General features: G+C 37.9%; 2 protein-coding genes across 2 annotated transcripts; both read right to left on the minus strand.

Moving 5' to 3' along the window:
* Positions 1 to 1,611: 1,611 nt before the first annotated feature.
* On the minus strand, positions 1,612 to 9,782 carry LRRC66 (leucine rich repeat containing 66). Its single transcript, XM_027735885.2, has 4 exons — positions 8,894 to 9,782; positions 6,411 to 6,580; positions 5,579 to 5,906; positions 1,612 to 4,408 (listed from the first exon to the last, which is right to left on the minus strand). Exons 1-4 carry the CDS (start codon positions 9,384 to 9,386, stop codon positions 1,722 to 1,724), a joined length of 3,678 nt encoding a protein of 1,225 aa, XP_027591686.1. The 5' UTR covers positions 9,387 to 9,782; the 3' UTR covers positions 1,612 to 1,721.
* Positions 9,783 to 9,881: 99 nt separating this feature from the next.
* Positions 9,882 to 17,274, minus strand: SGCB (sarcoglycan beta). Its single transcript, XM_027735888.2, has 6 exons — positions 17,174 to 17,274; positions 15,522 to 15,731; positions 14,504 to 14,689; positions 14,200 to 14,391; positions 13,537 to 13,668; positions 9,882 to 12,666 (listed from the first exon to the last, which is right to left on the minus strand). The coding sequence occupies exons 1-6, from the start codon at positions 17,195 to 17,197 to the stop codon at positions 12,463 to 12,465; spliced, it is 948 nt and encodes a 315-aa protein (XP_027591689.1). The 5' UTR covers positions 17,198 to 17,274; the 3' UTR covers positions 9,882 to 12,462.
* Positions 17,275 to 17,316: the final 42 nt, after the last annotated feature.

Raw genomic sequence — 17,316 nt, forward strand, 5'->3', positions numbered from 1 at the left:
TGTAAAACTTTTCCTCGTGTTTGAAAAACAGAAAACAAAATCAGACCTTTTAAAATAATGAATAATTCGATAATGAATTATCAGGTTTTTTCAGAAGATGATTTTGTCCATGGTTCCTGAGCAGACTCCTACCAAAGGAATGGTACCTACTCTAAATAAACCTATTAGTTACCAGTTTACATATCACTGAATACTGGAGCATAAAGAAATCCTTCAGGAACTAATTGGAAAACAAGTTCATCTGTGTGAATGACAGCAGATTCATTGCTTGTAATTGAAGCATCTGACTGCAGTCAGATGTTACTGACTGCAGTTATTTGCAAATACTGTAGTGACCTAAATCAAATCTGCAAAATACCTACCTGAAATTGCCATATAATCTAGTCTGAGTTGTATGAGAGATTTTGAGTAAATTGGCCAGCAAAAAAACCCAAAAGAAATCAACAGGAGATTTAAGCATAGATGGTTTGGCTCAGTAATTCTATAACAGATAATTGTAATGCTCGATATGTAAAATAATTATTTAAAAGGAACTCAAGGCTCTAAAGAAAATACTTTTCAAAAGGTCAAATAGTATAAGTACTGGTCGTGTTCAGTTGCTTTTACTTGCCTCATAAGGTTTGTGCAATAGCTTTCTTTTTAGTTCCAAGCATGTGAAGCTAACAAAAATTACTAGCTTCTGTCAGCATCTCTTTGTTCTTGCCTAGTTTTCTCTTTAAAGTTTCAGTGATGTAGCATGCCATTGAACTTGCTCCTCATTGGATGGAATTGAAACGTGTTCCTTCGTTTTGGTGTTTTTAGTGAGTTGTGTCTTCCCCAGCCTCTTGCATTTTCTCGTAACTTGGGTCCGCTCCCCCTCATGGTGACATTTCCCTTCAAGGACTGCGTCAGGGGTACTGTGTATGTTGAAAGGGCTTTGCGCCATATTCAGAGAAAATTTTACTTTACAGTTGTTATCTTTTGGCTTAGATAAAGTTACTCTATATCAAGCTACTAATATTCTAATACAGCAGTTTTGGAACTGCTCTTGATTTGCCCCTCTTAAGTAAAATTCTGAAGTGGGTATAGGATCCTTTGTCTTTTTTTTTAATTACCCTGCCCATGTCATCTCATCTGCAGACTACAAGTGATGTCCTGTCATAGCTACATCTCCATAACTGACTTTTCTGCAAGGATTGAATTCTATAGTGTTTCTTTGAGAAAAGTGGTTTTCATTATTCTTTATGTCTTGCCAAGTTAAAAAGTAATTTTTTAAATGTAATGGAATACTGCTTGGACTTCCCTATCTTTGCAAAACTGTGGGAATTCATAGACAATCCACAAATTTGGCTCAAAAAGCAGAAGACAGTAATATGTACTATTTCACTGTATAGGGTGAGTCCCACAGGAAAACACAGTAATAGTAATGATGTCATGATAATTTCAATGTTTACATTTATTTTAGACAAAGAGAGACAAAACAGTGCATATCTGAAGCAAATTCCAATGGAAAATAATGTATTAGAACTAACAACAATGAGAAAGTAAATATATACTATAACTCAGCAAAAACTTTATTATCTAATGTTCTAAAGTTGTTTTTCATAAAATCTTTACTTTTTTTTTTTTTTTTTTTTGCAAGTACCTTTCTAAACAAAAGCCACTTCACTTTGAAACAATAATTTTTGCACTTGCTGTAATGACATAAACACTGTGGGAGCTTAGTATTACAATTCTGTGTCTCAACTACTGAAGTTTGTTTTCCTGCTTTGCAAAATATTAGAGAATCCATCGAACGCTCTTTTCTTCTTAAGAAAAAACTGCTCCTGTCCTATATTTGTCTGACTTTCTTGACTGAGATTTTCACTGGAAATTTGGAGGTGTTCTACAGCTGTTGTAGAATTATTTCCAAGTTCTGTCAAAGTGGTGTCATCCTCCATCTTGCTGGAATCAGCGCTTTTAGACATTACATTTCCTGTAGGCTTTTGTGGGAATGAATGTGAACTGTATTGTGTGCTTTCCTTGAAGAAACCCTGTGGGACTGAGAAGGAATATGCATCCTTGTCACTCTGATCCAGCTGGAAATGACCATGTGTTGTGAACACTGACTGTGTTTTCCCTGAAGGAGGAAGATGCAGCAGATCTGCTATAGGATTATAAGATTGTGTTTCTTCAGGCAGACTGCAGTTGCTGGTGTCCTGTAGTTCTGTGTATCCATCACAGTTTTTTTCATCAAAACCTCTTTCCATTTTATCTGCCCAAACCTTAGTTGTGTTTTCCTGCTTCCCCTGTGGTAGCAAGTCTTCTTGCTGTGTAATGACCATGAAATGTTTTTCAGCTCTATGTTCAGACAGCGACTGAAGAGATGGTTCGTTGCTGGAATGCAGCAGCGATGTTTTTCTAACAATTTCATTCAAACCAATATCAATGGGAGCAAAAATAAAGTCATTGTCCTCAGATGTATGCATGTCTCTTCTTAATGTAATATCTGCTTCTCCATGATTCTTTTCAGAGGAGTTCCTGGCTACGCTCTCATCTGTACTTCCTTCTGGTGCATTTTCTTTTTGTTCAGTGGGACTGAAGCTGATGGAATGCTGTAGTCTGGTGGGAAGTGGATACAGCTGCAATTCAGCCTCTTTAGGAGTGTTCTCTGTGTCATACGTGGGAGAATGTTTTAGTGAAAGTGCCGTGTTACCAAAATCCATACTTTGACTGTGGAGAGAATCAGAAATAGAGTTTTGTACTGTTGACTCTGCATTAGTAAAATAATCGAATGCCCCTGTAACTTCTTGACTTGAAGAACTAATTGTATCTGGGTCTGACATGCTTACGTGGCCACCATGTTTATCAGTGTAAGGGGATGTTGTTTCACACGTGGTGGTATCTGATCCATAATTAATAGTGGTTTCAAAATATGCAGTGTTCTCATCTTCATTTTCTCCAATATGCTGAACTTCAGCAGCAATGTTTGGAGACTCTGGCAGTGTTGAGAGCTTCTCTGTTCCACTATTTGTATTGGCTTCCTTTAGTGACGACTGACAAACTGGCAGGTTGTCACTGACATCCTCACTGGCATCAGGTTGTTCCAGTTCAAAGTCTTCTAAAGAACTACAGTCACTCAGTGAGAATGGAGTCCCTTCATCTGAAGAACTATCACCAAATATATCTGCTGAAGCCTCTTTTTCATTTGAACATATCCTTTCACAGTCATACTCTGTAACAGGAAAGTTTTCTGTTGTTTCACAGCTGCTTAAATTCTCAATATCTGTATCACTTTTGGAGACATCGGGTAAAGTAAAATCTCCCACATCACTAGGTATATTTAAATTGCTGTTTAGACCAAGTTGTTCATCACAGCCTTGCCTTCCATGCATAAATTCTGTAGTGTGTTTGGGTTCATTATGCGAAACTATACCTTTTCTTTCTGGAGGATCTGGTGTAGCCTTTGTGATCTCGGAATACAGCAGACCAGAGTTGTTGCTTACTTTGCTGTTTCTAGAGTCTTGTGCAACTGAATGGGTTTGTACTGTGGAAAATGGAAAGTCAGTTTCTCCCTTCTCTGAATTTGAAGAGTCGTGATTTGAGTAAGGGTCAGCATTCAGTCTCCTGGGTATGGGAGTGATCCTGCTTTTCTCTGAGTCTTGGTTGTTTGTATATGTTGAATCTTTCCAAAATGCACTGGTATTACTCATTAATTGTCTTGGTGTTACTTCATTGATGTTCTGGTACTCTGTCCTTACAGAAAATAGTCCATTATCATAAACATCTACACTTTCATAATTGTCAATACTAGTTTGGATTTCTGAAAATACTGGTTTTTTCTTCATGTTGATCTCAGCATTGCTTTGTTTCTGGTATTCTGCACCACTACCAGTGACATTTTCATATGAAGTAGAAGTTTCTATAGGAAAAATGCGTGTGTTTCTTGAAGAATTCTCATCACAAATTAACACATTACGCTGTGTATTTGTTGGTTTGCTTGCAGAAAACTCTCTGCTCAAGGTTTCATCTGAAAAAGCTTGATTAGAATATGTATGTTCTGAACTCGAATTTTTATTCCTGTGCATGTGTCTCCACAGACTCACCAGGTAGGGTCTGGCAAAAGCACCCAGACAAAAAGCACAAACAAATGTAATGAGCACTGAGAGGGAGACAGCCAGTGCAAGGTCTGACTCCGCTTTTTCTTGTCTAAAAACAGTGTTAGTGTCCCGGGCTTTTCTAGCCAAAAATGTTGAAACCTTTTCTTTCACCTCTATATTGTAAATGAGATATTTCTCCTTTGTTGTATTAAAAATACAGAAATATAATCCTTCAGCAGTTTTCTCAGCATTGTATATCACTAAATTATTCCTTTTATTCAGTGTCATATGAGGAAGACTGTGATTTTTTGAAATTCTACCTTTAGGTGTCCACCAAGAGATTCCATTATCTGAAATAAAAGAAAATACAAACTCAGTCTTTCTTAAAAATGAGAAAAATAGTATGGGTGAGGGAGGAGGTCACTGAAATCATCTTAAGTATGTTCTGGGTTGTACTAGAAACAGCTGCTGATCTTCCTTGTGGAAGAGACATACTAACAACCAGCTGCTTTCCAGCGTGGCCATGGTCACTGAATGCAGCTGTGGGATAAAACTTCACTTGTTGACTGTCAGAGTTTCAACCACTGTGATTTTCCTGTTACTGGTTTGACTCCAGCAAAAAGGTCTTAAATCAAGTATATTTTTATTGATTGAGCAATTGTTCCAAACTTTACCTAGTGTGGGCCATGGCTGGTTGTTGGCTTTTGGAATATGTTTCAAGGTCATATGTTCACCTTTGCCTTAGGTTTTGTTCCCAGTTGAATTTTGGTGCAATCCAGTGTGTTGATTTTAATCCAAGTTTGTGTGACTTTTCTTGTAAATAGACAAAGTAGGTGGCATTTCCAATATACCCAACATATTTTCATTTGGGGATGAAGTGTTCCCAGGGGCAAGCCTTACCACCCCAAGTGCTGTTATTCCACTAGAGTTAAACCATTTTGCCTCACTGCATATGACACATACACCTTCTACTCTAAGTCTGGTCTTTGTTTTCCATCTGCATGGAAAGTCTTGGCTCTGTAGGTTTTGTCTCTTGTACTTTCAGTGCTCTGTATTAATTGTAAATGTAAGTGAAGTTTGCTACAGTAGCTGTACTTTTTAAGAAGGAATAGAAATCCTTTCCCTTGCAAATAAACTTTCATTTCCTTTTGCGGTTAGCTGAATACTGAAAACTATTGCATCCTTCTCAGTTTTCTGCATGCCCTGCAAGTGCCATCTCACTGTTTGGTACTTTGTTTCAGTCCAAAATGAACTGATACATTTGCAACATACTACTTACTGAAATTTGTTTGTGCATAACTTGGCATCCTTATTAGTTTAATGTAAGGAAGGAGATGAAGCCTTTTTTGGGAAACATGACTTTCAAATATTCTAACCAGTATATTAATTGCATGTTAAATTGTTGTTCAGTTATTTTTAAACAGTATCTTTAAAACTCCACTTTTAAACCCAGATTTCTTTGATCATTCTGCATGCATTGGGATTTTAGAGGATTTAGATGGAGTCCCTGATGTACATACCCCTTGTGTTGTCCAAGTTACAGTTCAGCACTGCTGTGTTCCCTGTTGGGATTGTAGCCCTCTTGAGCAAAACACTGTCCTTGCAGTTAAAATGGAAACTTGAAAGATACAGCAGAGGTTTCTGTGAGTTGGCAAACTTATTGTATGAAAGGCTCCATTTTTTCATTATGGAGTCAAAAGGAAAATGAATTAAATGTTTAAAAGCATTTAGCCTGCAGTTAAATATCCAGGCATTATTTGACAAATACACTTCAAGTTGAAAGAAGTTCAAATTGATCAGTATTTGTGGCAGAGGGATTGTCAGAGGATTTTCACGGAGATCCACAACCTGTTTGGGAATAATTCATAACTAATTTGATTAGTCTTACAATGGAATCCTTATTGCAACATCTACAATGTTTCTTTTAGCATACAAGCACTTTTGTAGTTACGCAAGTAATACATCTATTTAGGATTTCAATAATATTGTTCTAAGGTTTTTAATGTACATGAAAATGATAAACTGTGGTATGTTTAGAATTCTTCCATTGTAGACCTACCTCTGTGTGAATGAGAAACTGCAGGGCTCTTGCCATGGAAGGAATTGGGGGTAGAAAAGTGTGTTTAAGGCAATTATGGATTGATTTGTGGCATAGATAAATAGTGAATTGATGGTTATATTTTGTATATTTTTGTGTGTGTTTTCCTATACTGTCACCATTTGCTTTGGTTTTTATAATCGTACACTAATATTATAATCAGAGCAATATAATCATGCTGAAGAGTTGATAATTAATATCTTTAATGATGATTAACATAACATATTGAAGCAGTTGTAATATTGCTTTACAACCTGTAATTTGTTGAGATCCTTGAAGGCATCTGGATGAATTTTAGTTATCTTGTTGTTTTGCAGGTCAATGTCCTTCAGCTGTGAACAGTTTTGAAAATCCTTTGGGTCAATCTGTTGTATGCTATTGGATGACATATGGAGAGTTTGTAAAGATTGCAGCAGGCCTAGTCCTAGGAAGAACAAAACTATGTTACATTTCATGTTCTTGTTTTCCCAATTGCATCAAGTGTCTTCATAAAATTCTTTGCAACAAAATTCCTTCCATTCCTGTCTATTGCAATGAGTGGCTGCAGCCTTTGTGTTATTATGCCTTTCCTAGTCAGTGGTTGTCCTATTCTAAAAGTTGCATAGGATCAACAGCAAGCACATTAATACATTCACTGTCAATGCATGCTTTAAAAATTGACACTTCCATAAAAGCAGTAACATTCCTGTGATCTCTGTACTTTAAGCATACTTCTCTGAAGAAGTGGAGGTAGGAAAGGAGGAGCGTGAAAAGGGTGGAATATATTCAGTTTACAAGATCTAAATATGTTAATTTTAGGTAAAAGAGGGAGATACAAAAGGTGATACAGTATCTCCTATCCATTGTCATCTGCAATTTCATGGGAGTTTTTAATACGTGGAATTATTTGAATCATATTCATAGGATGTAAAATCTGACTGAAAACAAAAATGTGTTGCTTATGCTTGTCTGCCTGTGAATTATCCAGTATGGCAGTATATTCTTCAGTGTATCCTACTTATGATAACATCTGTCTTGCACAAGGAGCCTTTTTGAATGCTGGAGATACCTCATTTTTCTCAGGTGCTGTACAGCCTGCAAGTTCCAGTGGGAAGGCAGACACTTGAACACTCAGCATCACCACAGTGTGTAACACCTGACCGTCACCCTGAATTGATTTTTGATCATACAGCATTGTTGAGAGCTACTTGTTCCTAAAAATTAAAAGTTTTGCCCTTGGTGTCAGCTGCTTTACTGGAAATCTCTTTTCTCAGTTTGCAGTTGTTTGCCAAGCAATTGATCTTTGGTTTTATTGTGAAAAGCAGAGGGAATGATTCATTCCTGCAGTAAAACTAGAGGTAGCTGATAAGAAAGGTGTTCAGAAGTTCTGGCAGTTCATAAATTCTTCCTTGCACCTGCATGAAGAATTGTACTTTGGATGCTTCCCTGAAGCTAAACTTGTGCTAAAAGTATACACTGGTAGGGTAGCAGTGGGCAGCAGCCTGACTCCTGGGGTGGCACCTGTGAGAAGGGTTTCTGTGGGAAATCTTTGCTTTAGAACTGCAGTTTGTGTTTTCTTACCTGAGCTTAAAAACAAGAATGTTAGTGAAGTATTTTGGATGAGGAAAATAAAGTTCTAAACATGTATTTAAATGAATATGGGATTTAAGTATAACTTGAATTATTGTGGTACCATGCATAGCAATTTGACCTTTAACACCTAAAAATTGAGTCTCTTATAGAAAAGATTGATCTGTCTGACCCACTGAGGCATCCTCTAATGTGTAGTTATATCTCTAAATTTGCATCAATGTATTTTATAAAGTAAGCTTTTCTATATTGTTTGTATGACCCTACAGATACTACAACATGATTAAGTGAAATAGATTTCCTGCATGGCAGAGAATTAATACCATAAAAGGAGAAAGCCAGAACTTTCAGGACCCTGTGTAGATGCACATTTATTGCCTTTGTCTGACATTATGGGATAAGTGCGGTTTTTGTCATCCCACGTCCTCCTGTATTTTCAAACTCTAGAGCTAATGAATCTGATGATGTTATCAGAGATCAATAAATTCAACACATTATATAGGATAGGGGTGCTCATTCAGCACCTTCCGCTTCATTTAAAGAGTTAGGACAATGGGAATCACCCCTTTATGGGGATAAAGGCTAAGATGCCCCGCAGAGCTCAGTGACCAGCAAAGCCTTTCTAAAACTGTCAAAACTTTACAGCCCTCTCCTGTTACACCAAGGTGTCACTTTCATTGGGTGTCAGATGGCATAGAGCAACATTGTTTTGACTGAACAAAATATGTTTTCCTGTCTTCCTAAAATACTAAAATTGGAGCAAGTTTTATTTATGAGTGTTGACTTTCTTCTGAAGGGCAATATAAAATTCATTATCCGCCATTTTCTTAATGTTACGGTTCGTGACTGGTGAGGCTGGTGTTTTTCCAAAGATCCTTACTTCCCTTTCTATACAAAAAGCAAAAATACTGCTTGGGCTCTTACGGGATAAACTTGGTTATATTTGACTGATATTAAGGCATTAGAGTTGCAAAGACTGTATAAAAAAAAATCCCCAACCTAAACTGGAACAATCCATTTCCTCTGTATTTGCAGGTGGAACTTTCCCTCACCTTAAGTATAACTAAATGAGAAAGTCACATCCTGAATTCAGTAAAATGCGTGAATTATATCCAAAACCAACTTACCCCTGGGAAGTCAGGTCCTTAAAGATTTTTGAAATTCTTACCTCTTGGAACCGTATTAAGATTATTTCTTTCAACTGACAATAGTTTCAAAGCAGGCAGGATGCGATCAACAGTTCTGTATGTTTTAGACCCAGGTGCAGGCACAGGTGTGTCCAGTGTGAGGGTGTGGATGGCATTACCATTGAGGTTCAGAGTTTCTAAAACAGGTAAATTTGTACAAGTAGTTAAGAAGAGTTCAGAAATCAGGTTGTTACTGAGGTTCAGGTGTTTCAGCCTCCATTCTTCATTTCTGCCATCAGTGCACAGAAAAGTTTTAATATTATTGTAACTAAAATCAGCCACTATTGTTCGTGATATATCTTCTGGAATAGCAGATGTTCTGGTAAAAGAACAATTCAGTAGGAACTCCCCATCCCACTGGCATTCTGAATGGTGATGTGTAGCAAGAAGAATCTGCTGTGACTTGGTTCCCACTGATCCAGGAAGATTAAAATAAAGGACCACAGCTATGACACTCAAGTGACGGTTATCCATAGTATCTATATGTAAAACGTAAAATTACAGTTAAATTCAGCATAACAAGAATTCAATAGAAAGCGGAAATACTTTGACATTAAAAAAAATCAACAGCAAATGACCAAAGCATTACCAACATTCTGCCTTAAACATTCAGTCTTGGAGTCTTACGTATTTTTCAAAAAGAACATTCATAAACTGGTAACCTTCCCCCTCCCTCCACCTCTCCCAAAAAACAATTAGAACCTTTTCTTTCTTTTCCAGTCCTCTGTTCAAGAAACACAACTTCTCAGGAGCTTGTGAACTAACAAGAGTGGAGACTTTTGAACTCTGCTTCAGGTATCATACACAATTACCATTGAACAAAGTCCACTGGATACAATCCATGACAAATAGGTGTGGATTGACTTTCATAATTACAGTTAATAAAATACCAGTTTCCCTGTCAATAACACAACAATGTATTTTTAATGAAAAACTATATTCTTAGGAATAAGAACTCTGAAGCACAGCTGCATCTTAGAATTTATTGTTTCATTTCAAAACAAAGATTAGAAATTCTCTTGTCTTTCACCCATTGAAACAACTACCACCTTTACATATGCTGAGAACTCTTCACATGCAAGTTGTTTCAGCGTACCCAGTATGGCATTTTACAGAGGCATGTAGAATGCACTTTAAACACACAGAATCTTAAGTGCATCTGTAGGAGTGAAATAATGTGCCACGCAATATGTTTTAAATACATATAAAAAAATGTACCTTAGGCAGTTAGTTAGAAGACGTACAAGTAAATGCACAACACAACATTTCTCAAACTATGTAATATAAATATAAAACATATTAGCAATACATAAACAGTGGGTAGCAAATTGATAATTTATTTCATTTGTTACTTGTATTATTGTTTTTGCTACATTTTAACCAAAAATATTCACACTTCAAAACCGATTCTCCAGACCATGATTTAAGAGTACCTTTGTGACAAATCTTTAAGCTACACTGCATACAGTCTTTTAAAATGAACTCTTGATAATGACAAGAATCCAATACTAGCATATAGGCATGTTAGTATTAACGAGGGAAGATCTTAAGTATGCTCTTTGTGTGTAACCTACTTGACCGAGGCAGTATCTGTCATTTGCAAGATCTATTTCAGCTTTGAGGATACTGATCTTTTTAAAATCTATTTATATATATGTATATATATATAAAAATAAAGTGACAAACTTCCATTAGCATGAGAGTGAGAATTACAAAAAGGTTTATTTCTTCCTCTTAACTGTAACTAAATGCTAAATGAGGCACTGCTTAGCAGTAAAGATAAGTGCACGTTTTCAGCAAAATGGGTGTGAAGTGTTTAATAACTATTAACTCTAGTAAAACTATTAAGTTCATGAAGGCATTATGCAAGATGTTAGTACTTTCCCATAATCTTTAATGCGAGCAACTCAGTGTCTTTTGCTACATTTTATTCTGCTTATTCTGATTTTGTCAGAACAGTTCCAGTGCTATGCAGCCTCAAAACCCCAACAATTACTGAGCATCAAAATCCAGCTTTGCCTTTGAGCAGTGACAGAAACACAACCCCTCTGACTTCCTGTGTGGTATAATACCTGACTTAAGGATCCCCCTCCAGAAATCAATTTCTCCCATACACATCCTGCCTGAAGACTTGCTGACTTCCACTAAATTTGGGAATTGGGACCTCAGATGTGAAGTTCTTGTTACAGCAGAAGCTGGTTCGTATTTTATGGAATTCTATGTACTTTGAGTGCTGTAAAACAAGGGTAGATAGTTTATCTTCCCAAAACAAATGACCAGTTCTGAAGTTAACTTGTAACATTTGCACAACATTTAGGAAAAGAAGTGTGTTCTTATCTAGAAAAGCTTGTTGCAAAGTCACCTTTGTGGCCTCCATTATTAAGGTTATTTGATGCTGCTGCAAAACATTAAAAAGCTATTTTAAACTGAAGAAATATGTGGGATGGGAAAAGGAGAAGTCTTATAAATAGCTGGTCTATTTTTCAGCACAAAACACCTTACTGCTGCAAAAGCGGTTACAAGGCTGCAATAGGCCCCAGTTCACCACACTTCCACTGCTGACAGATTCCAATACACATGTATATACTCTGCTGTCATACCATCACATTTAGAATTACAGACCTGCAGTTTAACTTCAGAATTTAATTCTGAGGTTTTGAGTAATGCATCAGTAATGACCTTTATGGGGAGAGATGATCTCAGACACTGCTGCAACAGTGATGCTTTAGGTTATTACTCAAGACACTATTCACATTAAAGCACCCAGGAAAACACTATTTTTGGGTAGCGAGCAAGTTATATCTTTAAAAATGTATTTCTAATATAAACATGTTTTATAAATACTTCACATAAATTAAGCACCAGCAGAATGCCTTAACAGTACAGAGAGAATGGGAGCTCAAGCAACACCTGAATAACTGCAAGACTATTTCAAAATTCAAGTGACATTTGCACTCTTGGTATTACTTTGCAAATATGATTTATGATTTTTTTTTAATCACATGAGAATAAATGGCAGAAATAATACGATATTTTACAGTGAATCTGCCATTACCCCTCACTTAGTATGCATCTGGTAAACCATGTAAGTTTGGGGGAAATCATTGTATCAATAGGAAATGGAGAGAAGACAAAAATCTGCCACTTCAGCCATCCTAGGCAAACTCACTTCCAGCAACAAGCTGACATTCCTCTTGAAGTACTTCAGATCACAGTCATGTTGTCAGCAGTCCTCGAGGTCTTGGGACGTAGGACAAAAACCTCTAAAGGCAACTGAAGGCAGTAAATGTTGTTGCTAAGATCATGTTCTTTAAATATATTCAAGGTACTTCAGTGTGCATGTACCCTGAAAGCTTACTGAATCAGTGCCACTCTTGCAGCCAGCAAGATGAAAACATAATACTTCTGACCGTAACAGCCTTTCCTAAAAAATGTTATGTAAGAAATGTTAGTATAAACTGCTGTAAAAACAGAAATCCTTGAAGGCATGCAATTATTTCATACAAATACGTGTAAACACCAAAGAGAACTCTCCTGGCAGTGGTTTGCTTTAGTGCGTGGCTCCACATGGATTGACAGAGGTCTGACAGCCCATGTTATAACCTGTAACCTGAACCTTGAACAGTGTCCCATCCGCACACATACAGAGCTTGAAACGCAGCCAGTTGCCATTATTGAACTGTTCCCCATAGGAAGAGCTTGGCAGTCGTGATGGGCTGACCATCACAGTTCCATTCAGGATAATGCTGTTTTCCTATTAAGGAGGAAAGAAAAAAAAGGTACAATTTCTAATTTAAACAAGGCAGGTTATTTTTGAGAAGGACAAGCTGGTTTAACAAATAAATGACATCTTTAGGACAGCTGCAGAACCAACATAGTAAAATAGGTATGTATGAAAAGGTTTAATTTTTTAATGGAAATTATAATAATGCTCATGGATTTCTCAACTATGCAAAGCAACTGTGCTTTTCTCACATATTTCTCAACTATGCAAAGCAACGTACTTTGCTGTTCCAGTGGTAGATCATTATTGAGACAGCAGAAGTGTGGCTTTTCACTTTACAGACCTATTAGCAAGTGCAGTAAATCTAAAAATACAGATGCGAAATGGTAATCAGTGTTTGAATTCATGTAGGAAATTCGTTCACACTTGAAATGAAAGTGCATATACCTCTGTTTTTTATCCTCCTTTAACCTTTTTCATCATTCCATACACCCTGCAGTCTCCAAAAATCTTAAAGGAATGCTAATGAGTCTTACTGTGGCAGCACAGAAGGTAGTGCTTCTAACTGGCAAAGGTTACTGACCCCCGAAAAGCTTCCAGAAGAGAAAATTAATTCCCTTTGGTATTTTTTCCAGGGCAGAGGCCAATAGCTTGGCTTTAATTGTATTATGGGTTTTTTGTGTCTTAACAGTAGAAAATCACTGTTACCTGAAAACTACTGAACCACTACTTAACAGCAAAGTAATAAGCCACCTATTTAAATCCTGCCAGGTATACTGACTAAACTTTTATACATAACTACTTAATATAAAATCTGAAATCGTATAAAGCTACATCAGTTTACTATCAGCCTGAATTTGAAACTAAACTATTCAAAAAATGCTGATTTGAAATACTTACTGCTTTAAGTTCCATGTTACCACCCATCCGAAACTCAATGGTCTTGCCTGTAATGAAAACACCTTCATTTCCACGGACAATAGCACGGCCATCGACCTTTATGTTTAGATCACTGGTCGCATTGCTGGTAATCTAAGAACATAACACACAAAAAAAGTGTGTTACAGAACAATGAAAATGTGTCACTTCTATTTATCTGAGTAGCTTAATTACCTTAAAAGTATTGCTACACAATTTAATAAAAAATGTCAAGGTACTTCTTGCCCTTCTCCTATTATGCCTGCAAACCTTCTGCCTATTTATTATTTTCCACATTCACATTTAAAACCAGAATTACTTAATTTTGTAAGGCATGTAAAATAGTTTAGTTTTGTGGTAAAAATAACAATTCATATGACAATTTCATGGCATACATGGCTAACACTTGTAGCAAATACATGCTTCCTTTTAGGACTGATTATGTAAACTTACTCCTCTGTTTTCACTTAATCTGTTCCTTCTATGTATTTATAGGTTTGTTTTTTTTTTTTTCTGGAACAGGGCTGCTCAATGCTTCCTAAGGCACACTTAACCCTCTATAAAATAACTAGTGCTACTCTCCTGTTATACAAAGTATGCACTGTATTCTCATTAATTATAAAAAGCAAGTTAAGAGAGACATACCCTCTCTGTAGAGGCCTTTTGTACATTCAAGATTTTAACTCCATTTGGCAGATGAAACTCATGAGTTTCATAGTCTGTGCTGAACAAGGTATTTTGTGTCCGTGGGTCAACAAATTCCATGCCAATATCACTGGTTATAGAAGTTTTGTCTTTTTCCACACTAAGCTTGGTTGTTCCTTGCTGAAATACAATCTTCAGAAAAAAAGTCATTAGGTTAATAAAGTTTCAAATGTAACATTTATTAGTGAGGTAAGTGTAATTCCCTAGTGTTGCTCATAGACTTTCAACTCATGGTAAAACTTACAGGCTGATTATTCCCAGTGATCACCAAGTCTTCATTCCGTCTCCCTCCTACAGTGCTTTTATATAAGGGATGTATAACACCCATGTCAGACACTTGCTTAAACCGCAACAAGCCACTCTCATGGAATTCCATACTGTCACAACCATTGGGACCGATTCGAATTACTGCCCAGATAACCAGGGTAATCTGAAAGAGAAACATATTTTAAAAGATTAAGTTGATTGTCTGTATCTTCCCACAAGAAGTATGGTATTAACTATATGTTTTGTTTGAAACAATTATTAATGCTAGTGTTGAAGTGAGCTTTAGGTGTGAATTTACTTTAGTCTGTTTAATTCCATCATAACACATTTAATTATGAAAAGCATTTTACATTAATTTTAGACTTATCTGGAACAGTAACTAAAATGATTTTTATATATATATGAAAATATTAAATCCAGAATTATATCTTTTTTTCTGTTTAAGGGTAATCATGGTAGTATTGGCTAAGCAAATTTCCTGAATAGCTCAGCTCAGTACATACTTAACCCTGAACTAGAAGAATGCACCCTCCCAGGTGGTCATGCAGTTACAAAAAACAATTCATTACTTCTCCTTGACCAAGCAATAAAGAGGTGGTAATTACAACAATGAAGCTTTACATTGCAGTTGCTGGTTAATTCTGAATGCTCACTGCAGCTCTGTTATGTAAAATGTTCCTGACATATATCCCGAATGCATTTGTACTAATAATACTTTGCATGGAGTGACACTTTGAAGGTTTCTAATTCTTTCTTGCATAAACAGTAAGTTCCTTGCTGAGATCTTGGTAACTGAATTTACATGGCTGAATTTACAAGATTCTTCCATCTAATCTTGTTCAGGCTACAAAAGAACAAGAAAGGAATGAGAAAAATGAGAATCTCCTTCAGTACATTTTAAGCCCTCAGCCATACTAGAGAAGTTTTATTTCTCTAATAAACCATCACAATGAAATATGACCTAATGTTGCTTACAGTGTAAGTATTATACTCACAATCAGATTGATGACGGCCAAAATAAAAAGAACAACAATCACACATATGGCCAAGTTGCCTTTCCTGCCACGTAACCCTGTCTTATGGAGACGGTCTTCATCAATTGGAATGTATCCTGCTTTGAAGTTACTGTTGTGCTCCTTATTAACATTCCTGCGTTCCACAGCCTTCTCTCGCATAGACTTCTTCACCGGGCCATTAGAACTTTGCTGTAAAACAAAGCATGGATTAGTTTTAAAAGGCATGTCAATTCACCAAAATGACACGTCTATGTATGCCAAAAATACAAATCTGAATTGACTAGTGTAACATAGTAGATGTTACATTCAATATTAGATTTCAGTCTGCCACTCTGTACTTAGCATACATGCTTAGAACCACAGCAATCTCTGCTAACACAATGACTAAGTTTAAAATCCAGGTATTTTCAGACAATATATGGTTTTATATCTCATTTTTATTATGGCAGATAGAAATTATTAATGACACTGCTGCAGTAAAAAAAAAACCCAAAGCAGCTGTAAAAGAACTCCATCAAGTTTTTACCTCTCAGGGAAGATAGAGAAGATAATCCTGCAGGTCATTCGCCAATATATAGGATTTTAGCTCCCTTCATGCTCACGTATGACAGACTCTCAATTAGTCTATTCAAAAGGTGTGTGGTGAATACAGTTTTTAAGTTAGTTTGATAGCATAGGGTTTGTATTGAACTTACATTGCTTGCATTGAGAAAAATACTGTGAGGCTTCAAACTTGTCATGGGAAACTTGGCCTGCCTAATTAAATTTAATAATCTTAAGTTACTAGTTTGCAAAGGATATCCTGTCAATGTAACAAATTATTAGGGAAAACTCTGGTAGGTATTCCTAGAGAAAATAAACTCTTGATGTTTTTTCTAGCTGTCCAAAATTTTGTTCCATCTCCCTTGAACTGAACAGATTGCTATTTAAGGATTCAAATCTTCACAGAAGGGACTTGATATTTCTGATGTTATTTTGTTCACCTGAAATGAATCCCTAAGCTTTCTGCGCTTGCTCGTGTCTATATCGATGTAACGGGTAAAAATATCTTGGTTTCTTCTGTTGCCGAAGCACAAAGAAATGGTTCTGAGAAAGGTGCTTGACCTAGACAAGTTTATGGAGAGGTGCCTCGGCGATGTTCGGAACCACTCCGACCCAGCACAAACCGTGCGGCCGCGTACACACCCCCCGCCGCCTCCCACCCCGCTCCTTAGTGCCAGGCGCCTCCTTCACGCAAGGCAGCGCCATTCCTGCAGTGCAGAAATGCCACGCGCTTTATTCCCAAGGCAGAAAGTATTTTTGTTTGTCACAGACCCGCGCCTGCGGCCAGGACGGCACCGCTCCGGGCCCCCCATGGCCGAGCCCGTCCTGCCCCGCAAAGCCCCGGGCACGGGGCGGGAGCGCCCCCCAAGCGCCACTGAACCTCCCCGGCCCGGGCAGGCGGCGGGGCTGGCGGGCTCCGGCACCGCACCAGCCTCACACACGCCGCGAAAATGGCGCCCTCGCCAGAGCGCCCCGTGCGCAAGCAGCACCCCCCGGCCGGACCGGCCGCTCCCCGCGGTCCCGCTCCCCCCTCGCTCCGCCGGGACGGCGCCGCCGCCTCCCCGGGCCGTGTCCCGGCGCGGACGGACCTGCTCGGGGGCGGCCGCCGCCATCTTCCCCCGCTGCTGCCGCCGCCGCTGCAGAGAGGCCGCGGGCGCCCCCTGGTGCCGCTGAGCGGGCGGGTCCCCGCGGCCCGTGCCCTCAGGCGTTACCCGGCGGCGCCGCCCGGCGG

Source organism: Pipra filicauda, unplaced genomic scaffold, assembly GCF_003945595.2.
Source record: "Pipra filicauda isolate LSUMZ 115617 unplaced genomic scaffold, ASM394559v2 scaffold116_size3395265_pilon, whole genome shotgun sequence".
Taxonomy (NCBI): Eukaryota; Metazoa; Chordata; class Aves; order Passeriformes; family Pipridae; genus Pipra; species Pipra filicauda.